This window comes from Petaurus breviceps, unplaced genomic scaffold, assembly GCF_028583685.1.
Source record: "Petaurus breviceps papuanus isolate PSGF00001 unplaced genomic scaffold, PetGlider_PUasm1.0 90775, whole genome shotgun sequence".
Taxonomy (NCBI): Eukaryota; Metazoa; Chordata; class Mammalia; order Diprotodontia; family Petauridae; genus Petaurus; species Petaurus breviceps.
Window position 1 is genome coordinate 8509733 of NW_027187342.1, and position 10463 is coordinate 8520195.

The 10463-nt window shown below is 38.8% G+C and overlaps 1 protein-coding gene across 1 annotated transcript in view; it reads left to right on the forward strand.

The window, feature by feature from the left end:
* The first annotated feature begins 15 nt into the window (after positions 1-15).
* The window catches only part of LOC138146844 (N(4)-(Beta-N-acetylglucosaminyl)-L-asparaginase-like), a 69799-nt gene continuing 59351 nt past the window's right edge, over positions 16-10463 (forward strand). Inside the window, exon 1 of the mRNA XM_069068956.1 lies at positions 16-268. Within this exon, the coding sequence (XP_068925057.1) occupies positions 157-268 (112 nt within the window). The 5' untranslated portion in view covers positions 16-156. The remainder of the gene's footprint in view (positions 269-10463) is intronic.

The following is a 10463-nucleotide window of genomic DNA, read 5'->3' on the forward strand; positions in this document are numbered from 1 at the left end:
TCTCTCTCTCTCTCTCTCTCTCTCTCTCTCTCTCTCTCTCTCGTTGCCTACCTCCCGCCCACGCCCTCTGCCCGGCTTCCGGCCGCCGCGCCCTGCCACCCGGAGCCCTTCTTCCTTCCCTTTCCTCTCGTTTCCAGTCCTCCTCGGGGCGTTACCATGGCTGCCGCGGTTGGCACTTGGGCGTTCTCTATGCCGGCTGTGCGGAAGATGGGCTCACTGCTCAAGAAGGGGGCTGGGGCTACGGACTCCCTGCAGGAGGCGATGGCAGGTGAAGGACACCGGGAGAGGGGCGGGCAAGCGGAGGGAGAAGGCGGTGACCCCAGCTCACACCGCCCGGTAGCCGGGAGTGAGGGGGCCACCTGGAGTGAGAACCCTGGCCCCTCAGCGCTCCCTTAGCATACGGGTTATTGGTATATAATATTATAGCATTATGTTATTTATAATACTACACTGTAATGCATTAATTATGCATCGATAGGCTAATATAGTAATATGTATGGACTAATGCGTGTATATTAATGTTGCCTTATTAATAATATGTGTTGTTTATATTAATACATATTATTGCGTTAATTAGGCAGCTAGGTGGTGCAGTGGATAGAGCACTGGACCTGCAGTCAGGAAGATCTGACTTCAAATTCGATCTCAGACGCTGAGTAGCTGTGTGACCCTGGGCAAGTCTCTTACCCCTATTTGCCTCCTTTCCTCATAACACCAGAGAGAAGGAATTGACAAACCACTCCGTAGTCTTTGAAAAGAAAATTTTTCCATGGGGACCCATAGATTTGGACATGACTGAACAACAACACAACTGGGCTAATACATGTTATATATATTAGTTACGTGTAAATATGTTGAGTATTAATACATATACATTAATACAGATCTATTAATTGATACTTGTAAGCATTAATGCATATTATGTGTATTAAGTACTTAACACTTATATGTATTTTTGTTCAGTCATGTTGGGCTCCTCATGACTCCCATTTGGGGATTTTTTTCTTTTTTTTTGCTTTTTGAAGGGCAGTTGGGATTAAGGGACTTGCCCAAGGTCACACAGCTGGTTTTTTTGTGTTAAGTGTGTGAAGCTGGACTTGAACCCAGGTCCTCCTGACTCCAGGGCCTGTGTTCTATCCACTGCCACCTAGCCCCCTTGGGGATTTCTTGGCAAAGATACTGGAGTGATTTGCCATTTCCTTTTCCAGCTTATTTTACAGATGAGGAAACTGAGGTAGGCAAGGTTAAGTGACTTACCCAGCATCACACAGCTAATAAGTGTCTGAGTTAGGATTTGAACTCCTGAGGATGAGTCTTTCTGACTCCAAGCCTGTCACTCTATCCACTGTACCACCTAACTGCTGTTAATATATATTCTGTATATTAATTGATCAATACTACTCATATGTATTAATTGCTACATATTCTGTGCACTGACTGATACTTATATGTATTAATACATATGTACTGATTAATACACTTATAGTCATATTAACCTATCAAAAAATAATTATGTAATTAATGTATTATGATAATGTACAATATAGTATTTATTATATTAAGTGTTATATTTTATAGATAGCACAGATATATAATAAAACAGCATTGATATGTGTGTATATACTTATGTTAATAACTCCCATTTATATGTGAGTACTTTAAGTTTTGCTAAGTATTATAGGTTCACATCAACTCAGAGTTAAGTGCTGCAAGTGTTTCTATATACATTTTACAAGGAAGGAAACTCAGGCTCAGAAAGGTTAAATGATTCACTCATAGTCTAATATGAGCAAATGTGATAACATGTAAAGTATTTTGCCTTCCTTAAAGAGCTATATAAATGGTAGTTATTATTATTATTTTTTGCCTTTTTTTGGAGGGCAGTTGGGGTTAAGTGACTTGCCCAAAGTCACATGGCTAATAAGTGTGTCAAGTGTCTGAGGTCGGATTTGAACTCAGGTCCTCCTGATTCCAGGGTCAGTGCTCTATTCACTGCACCACCTAGCCTCCCCTATTATTATTTTTATTATCTGAGATAGGATTTGAACCCAGTTCTTCCTGAAACCCAAGCTCAGCAATGTGGTCTCTTCAGTTCAGAGGTTAATTAGCCTGTTTTTTTGATGTTGTACCCCTCCTTTGGCAGTGTGATGAAGCTTATGAATCTCTTCTCACAACACTTTTATTTATTTTTTTTTTTAAAGCAATCGGGGTTAAGTAACTTGCTCAAGGTTACATGGCCAGTTAATTCTGGGTGTGGTGCTGAGTGTCTGAGCCCGGGATTCGATCTCCAGGTCGTCCCAACACTGGAGCCGGTACTCTTACTAGCTGAGCCACCTGGTCGCCCCTCTCACAACACTTTTAAATGTATAAAATAAAATACATCAGAGGACAAAGGAAACCAACTATATTAAAATATGGTTACTGAAATATTTTTAAAAAACAAGTTCAAAGAACTCTGTCAAGTCTCCTCTATGCCATACTAACTAACCCAAAAGGCAGTGGAGAGAGCACCACTTTTGGACACAGAGAACCTGGATTTGATTCCCCAACTTTGCCAGACTGGGGAAGATTAACAAACATTTCAAAGTCCTTACTGTGTGCCAGGTACTGTACTAGGTACTGGAGATAGCAGATAAGAAGAATGAAAGAGTCCCTACTCTCAAGAAGCTGATGGTCTAACAAGGGAAGCAAGTCAGTGTGTATATGTGTGTGTGGAGAGAGAGAGAGAATAAACAAAGAGAACAGATGCAGAGTAGTTTGGGCAAGAGGACCCAAGAATGTGGGAGGCGTCTTGGACGGTAGAAGTTTGGTCAAGTAAGACAAGGCCACACATGGGCTGTGTACAGAAATTTAGGTCTTCCTCTGCACCTCTAGGCTATCTCCTCTCTTTTTCATGAAAAATATACTTCATCTTCCGTCTTCTGGAGTCATATAGTGGACATATCTCTCAAGTCTTTCAAAATTGTTTTTCTTTTTGAACAAAGTTATTTCTTTTCAATTAACAATTCTCTACCCTACCTACCTTCTAAATGAAAAATAAAAATCCTTGTAACAAAAATACATATGTAGTCGAGGAAAAGAAATTCCTACATTGACTATTTTCAAAGAATAGATGCATTGTTCTTCTCCCTGAGCTTCTGTGAGTGATATGCCTTTGCCTTGGTCCTCTGGAATTGTATTTGGTCATTCCATTGATGAGAGTTCTCATCTTTCAAAGTTTATTTTCTTCATAACATTATAGTTATCTCCTCATTTTTCAGTCTTTTCACACTAATCTTCCCAGTTTCTGTTATTTCATTCTTTTCATAATTTCTTATCAAATAATATTGCATTATATTCACATACCATACTTTGTTTAGATGAATAGCTCTGTTATTTCCAGTTCTTTACTATGATGAAAAGTGTGACTATGAAGATTTTTGTACATACAGGTTCTTCCCCGCCTTTTTTCCTCTTTTGGGGGGTTTATGCCTAGTTGTGGTAACACTGGGCCAACTGTGTACAATGTTCTCCTAGTTCTTCTCACTTCACTCAATATCAGTTCATGTAAGTCTTTCCAGGTTTTTCTCATGTCTGCTTGTTCATCATTTCTTATAGCACAGTAGTATTCCATTACATTCATATACTACAACTTGTTCAGCCATTCCCCAGTTGATGGGCATCCCCTCAATTTCCAGTTCTTGGCCACCACAAAAGGAGCTGCTATAAATATTTTTGTACATGTGGGTCCTTTAACCATTTTTATGATCTCTTTCAGATACAGCTCTAGAAGTGGTATTGCTGGGTCAAAGGCTATGCACATTTTTATAGCCCTTTGGGCATACTTCCAAATTGCTCTCCAAAATGGTTGGATCAGCTCATAGGCTCCACCAACACTGAATTAGTGTTCCAACTTTTCCACATCTTCTCCAACATTTATCAGTTTCCTGTTTTGTCATGTTAGCCAATCTGAAAGATGAGATATGTTTCCTCAGAATTGTTTTGATTTGCATCTGCCTAATCAATAGTGATTGATAGAGCAATTTTCTCTAAAGCAGCAGTTTTCAAAGTGTGGTCTGCAAGGCCAAAACCATTTTCATAATAAGAAGAAGAAATTTTCATTTTTAATATATTGTCATTAGATATAAACCAAAGCTCTTTGCAGTTCCACAGTAATTTTTAAGATTATAAAGGGGTTTTTAAGACCCCTTTAGCTTTAGGGATCTTAAGAAAGTTTTGGAACCACAGGACAAGAATGTAAACTTAGCCTCAAGAAATTCAGATGATCATACCCTTCTCCCAAACCTCTATGCTCCAAAAGGGAAATTTATGTAAGAGATTGATACCCTTGAACTGGTTAACTTTAAGAGGGCTTTGAACCAAGCAGGTATCTCTGCTACGGTGTGGCTGCTCCATAGCTATGAGCCTTGTGCCTGCAGATATGCCCTTTTTTTCAATTGCACATCTGTTCAGAGGAATTCATTGAGATTAAGATTGTAGATTTAGAGCTAGAAGGAACAGCCCTCTAATTTATAGATGAAGAAACAGGCACAAAGAGATGTGAAGAGACTAGTCCAAAATCACACATAATTCAGCAACAGTACTGGGAGTTAAAGCCAAGCCTTTTGCTGTCACATCCAGCACATGTCCATTCCACCATGCTAGTTTTTTCCATCTTAACCTGATCCTTAGAATGCTTTCCATACCAATGTACTCTTTGTTAACAGAACACCATTACCTATGAATGTGATATGTCCAGGCAGGTTGTGAAATTTGAACCAAAATATTTCAGCATTGAGTGAATTCCCAAGAAATGAAAGAGCCTATCTTGAAATTTTAAGTACTAATGATATCCATTATATCTTATCATGGAGTCTTATGAAATGAGGGCTTATACTGTAGGTAATTTTCTGTAGGTAAAATTTATTAGTTTCAGAATTAGTCTCTAAAATCTAGTGTGCTTTGGGATCTTTCTTCCTTCTGGAGTTGCATGGATTAAACATTGTTAAATGTTTTTGAGAACACTAGATTGAGGTGATTGTGAAAACCCCCAGACCTTGGGCTAAGCCTAGGGGTTTGGACAAGACAAAGACCCTGACCTCTTGGAACTTATTTATATGGATAATGACACCAGTCTGCATGAAAGTCTAGAGACCTTTATCAAGCTATTTTAGATGCCTGAAGTCTGTGTATTTCTACTTCAGAAAGTTTAAGGAAAAAAATAATATCTAATAATAAAAGTGGAACTAGGACTTAAATTATCTCCAGAGTTTGTACCATAATGTTCAAAATAAGGATACTTTGCATGGACTATGTTCAGGATATAATAACATGTACCATGAGCTTCCCAAATTAAAAGATAGGCAGCATGACTTAGTGGGGAGAGAGCTCGATTTAGAGTCGAAGAACATGAGTTTAAATCCTAGCTCTTCCACTTACTAGCCATATGCTTTTAGACAAGTCATCTAACATCTTTGGATCTGAGTTCATTCAACTGTAAAATAGACTGGTTGGACTAGACCAGGGATGGGGAACCTGCAGCCTCAAGGCCACGTGTAGCCCTCTAGGTCCTCAAGTGTGACCCTTTGACTGAATCCAAACTTCACAGAACAAATCCCCTTAATAAAAGGATTTGTTCTGTAAAACTTGAACTCAGTCAAAAGGCTGCACCCAAGGACCTCAAAGGCCACATGTGACCTTGACGCCCAGGTTCCCCACTCCTGGAATAGACCAGCCTCTGAGGTGCTTTCTAGCTTTAGGTTTTTGATTGATGAAGAAAAAGTGGAAAGGCATCTTTATAATATTAAGATAATTCTTAATTGAATGAGGTTCACCTATTTTTACTTTGTGAAGGATAATTGCTCAGATAATCAAGAAGAAAGAATCATGTTGCAGTTAACCTATATAGAAACTATCCATTCTACTTGTCCTTGCAGTGATCTGAGCAATGTGGGTATTCCTTTCATCTGTGGAGAGCTATACCTCTCCCTTACAGTTCCTGCCCATGTCCTCATTTAGGATCTACCTGACATGTTGGAGGAGCCCTTCTGGGTCAGGGAATCTTAACTTTTCCTGTGTTGTGGGTCCCTGTGGCCATCTGAAGAAGGTATGAACCCCTTCTCAGGATAATATTTTTAAATATATAAAATACTTAGAATTATGAAGGAAACCAGTCCTTTTGTACACAGTTATCAAAATATTAATGATGTTCCAAGATTTTTGAACATGCAGCATCAAAAGTAGGACACTCAGGGGCAGCTAGGTGGCACAGTGAATAGAGCACCGGCCCTGGAGTCAGGAAGACCTGAGTTCAAATTCTACCTCGGACACTTAAAACTTACTAGCCGTGTGACACTTAACCCCAATTGCCTTGCCCTCCCCCCCAAAAAAAGCAAACAACAAAAGAAGTAGGACACTCATATTAAGAAGATATGTTTTTTTAGTGGGTTGTAACTGGGAATGGTTAACAGTATTACCCAGTTTCCCAAATGCAATCAATTTGTTCTTTTCCTCCTTTCTCCATAGTACCTGTCCTAGATATATGTACTGATTATCACCTCAGTGGAGTGGCTTAATTAAACTAATAAAGGTTCCAGAAAGTCTCTAGATCCATAAAGGTTTATAACTATCAGAAAGAAAGGACTGGAGTGGGGAGAGACTTGAGCAAGGCAGATCCCCCACTAGGCTATTACAATAATCCAGGTGCAGGGTGGTGAGGGCCTGCACCGACGTGGTGGCACTACCAGAGAAAAGAATAGTATTATCTTCAGTCCTCACATAGATTAATATTTAATTGGGCCATGATTTCCTGATTTTTCAAAGCAACTATGAGATGAAGCCTAATGGGTTATTGTAATTGGATAAAGTGACTTAACAGAATTATATTATCAGAACAGTATTGCTTAAATCATTTTGGGAAACAGTACTAGACATGGAAAGAACAGTGTGCCTTTAGTTGATCTTTAACCATTAGCTGATAGTCTTCTGTTTAAACTAATATTAAATTATGTTCCATTCTTCCTAGTGGATACAGAGTTGTGAAATACTTTGGGGGGTATTTTTAATATATAAAACAATGAACCTGATGTGATAAGACCAGTCAGTGTCTGATGCCCCAGGGTGTCCCTCTCCTCTAGCAGTCAGTAAACAACAGTAATTAATTCTCCCTTAAAAGTAACAAAACTGTCCCTGGGACTTTATTGGCCTCTGCCTCCCTCAGTGCAGCTTCCTGATCACCTAAGGACATAAAAATTCCCTTCCATGTGGAGTCATGCCCCCTCCAACTTGGGAGTTGTGTGCAGACCATGGATCTGGTGAAAGTTAATATACCTTAATTTTTGCATCCAAAATTCAGAGATGATAACATGTAACAAGAAGTTATGAAGGTTAATGAATTAATGTCACTATTCAAATGGGTCTGTTCTCATCGATGTGGATTATTCCTCTAGTGATTCAGCTTATAGCCCAGCCATTCTATTTAGGAAACCGCAGGTATATGTTTAAGTATGTATTTAAGTGTATGTATAGTAAAAAGAAAGTTAATTGGGAGGAGAGGCACAAACAGCTGGGGGGAATCAGAAAAGGCCCTTTTGCAGGTAAGCTTTGAGCTGATCTTTGAAGGAAGGTAGGAATAAAGTTGTTCAACAAGCATTTATTAAGCACCTACTGTGTGCAAGACCCTGTCTTGGGTGCTAGGCGTACAAAAACAAAATGATTGCATTCTAGATCTATGTTTGCATGAGAAATGACCAAATGTTCTATCAGTTTTTGTTTCTTGATACTATCAGATGCCTAATAAAACCAATTCTGCAAGCTAATTCGTCTCTCCAACAACAGTCTGTCAGCCATCTTTCCATTTTGCTGTAACTTCTTTATGTCAACTGATTTTTATCAAACCTTTTAAAAAATCTTTAGAAGAAAGACTTAGACATAAATGTCTGCTTTCTCAATCAGGCTCTTATTATTACAGTATTCTCTTAAAGAACATCATTATTGTTTACATTTTGCTGTACATTTTAGTGGTAGGTTCAATGACTATTCTGATATATAAGGTTTTGTTAGCATTCACATAACAGATCTGTGTCATTTTTGGTAAAAATTATTAAAGGGTGAGAATCCATTTCACCAGAAAGTACAGTATATGGTACCATCAGTCTGACCCATATTAAAAATAGCACAGCATTATATTTTTAGCAGTCAATTTTGAGGTAAAATATTTAACTCATTCTGGTAATGTTTAAGTTTGAGTGCTCCAGAATGTTTTACAAATGAACCTTGAAAACATGTGCCTGGCAGTAGCAGAACCTGAGCTTTTGGCCTTCTGTTGACCTATCCCATTGACCAGTTATTTAAGGACCGGGTGGTAAAGTGGAAAGAATAATGGCTTTATAGTCAGAGGACCTCTGCCACATGCTGCCTGTGACCCAGGACAGGTACTTATCATCTCTTGGTTCCCCTTCGTCTGTTTAGGCTGCATTTTCCTCATCTCTAAAGAAAGAGTTGGACCAGATGGCATCTTAGATCCTTTTCAGCTCTACATCTGAGACTAAGGATGGTTGAAAGGGTCAGAACAGTAATCTAGGTTCCCATTTTAAGAATCATTCAGAAGATTCAAAATGAGAGTGAAATGGAATTTCATCAGATTTATATGTTTTTTTACCTAAATCACATTTTCTCTGCTCTGAGCTCTCAGACTCAAAATTGGATGCTGATAATTTGCAATAGAAAAAGAGAACACAAAGCTTGTGGGGGCAGAGGCAAATTTAGATCTCTAATGAAGGATGACAGAAAGGGGCGTTTAAGACAACCTAGGCAGACAACAGCAGGGTCTGGGACAACATGAGCTTTTCAGAAGCTGTTTAATACCCACAAAGCTTTAAATAAAACAAGGCAAAAATAAAAAAAGACCTCATTAGAGGAATGGCAAGCCTGGCCTCTTCCATTTATTCCAGAGGTAAAAGTCTAATGTACCTAACCATCCTTCTTTCTCGTCTCTGTTCTGGTTTTTCTAAATCTAACTGAGATATTGTCAGAATTCCCTGATGAAAACCTTTAGCCTGCTTTTATTCTAACGAATCATTTTATTCCTGGCTTCCAAATAGGGTGTGGACAGCTAAGGAATTTAGTAGCTAATTAGTACTTTCTTCCGAAACTAAGATAATATCCTGGAATCATATTTTAAAAATTGAGCTCTGTCTCATTTTGTTTTATTTTTAAAAGGTTTTATTAATGCATGTGTTATTTTACATTGCTGTCATTTCATAAGAGCCATCCCCACACCACCCCCAATACTCCCTTGCAACAAAGAGGAACAGCTAAGTAAAACAAACTCACCCATTAGTCATGCCTGCCAGTGCATACATACATCATCCTCTGTTGATAGAATCTCAGCCTCTCCCCTCCAACACCTTGCTGTTGAAAGAAGAAATGTGTTTCATCGTTAGTCCTCTGGAATCAAGGAGGATTAATCTGGATTTTGATATCTTTTTAATGTGGTTTTCCTTTATGTTATTGAGGTCATTGTGTTCTCTTGGTTCTTTAGTTCATACAAATCTTCCCAAATTTCTCTAGACTGCTTGTTTTCCTCCTTTATTACAGTGCAATAACATTTCTTTATATGCATATGCTGTAATACAAATGATTGAATGAAACTTTAGTATGTGCTAAGCACTAGAGATACACATAGAAAAATGGAGACATTCCAAGTTTTCATGGAGCTCATATTCTAATGAGGTGAATAACATATAGCTACAAGGAATGGGAAAATCTCATGGTCCTTAGGATTCATTGGTGAAGCAGATCATAACACATCTTTAATATCAGTTCCACTGATAAAATCCTGTCCATTGCTGATGTTAAGCTATTTGACAGTGCCAAGAACTTTGGGAGTAAGAATCTTCGTTTTCCAGGCTTTGGTAGCTATGGTTGCTGCAGAACCCACAGAAATGCTTACTAGGTTCCTTCTCTACAGGGATGGCTTCCCAGAATGATGGCTTCAGGGGCTGGGCTGTCGGGCACTTAAGTTCCCAGAAGTCTTGGGTTCTGAATCCTGATATATGTCCATCCAAGTTTTAAGAAGAGATGGAGGTCAAGGTGGTGGTGATGGTTTAACTGTCTGGAGCATGATGCTTCCTGACTCTCCCTTAGGGTACCTTACTATTTATAAATAATATGTATTTGTGTGTTTAGTCATTTTTTGATGTGTTCGACTCTGTGAACCCATTTGGGGTTTTCTTGGCAAAGATACTGGAGTGATTTGCCATTTTTTTCTCCTACTCATTTCATAGTTGAGGAAACTGAGGCAAACAGGATGAAGTGACTTGCCCAGGGTCACATAGCTAGTAATTGAGACTGGATTTGAACTCGGAAAGAGGAATCTTCCTGACTCTAAACCAGGCATTCTATCCACTTAGCTTCCCATGTTATATATTCCTTAATAGATAATTGGCTTCTACTCAGTTTCAGGTTTTTTTGTTTTGTTTTGT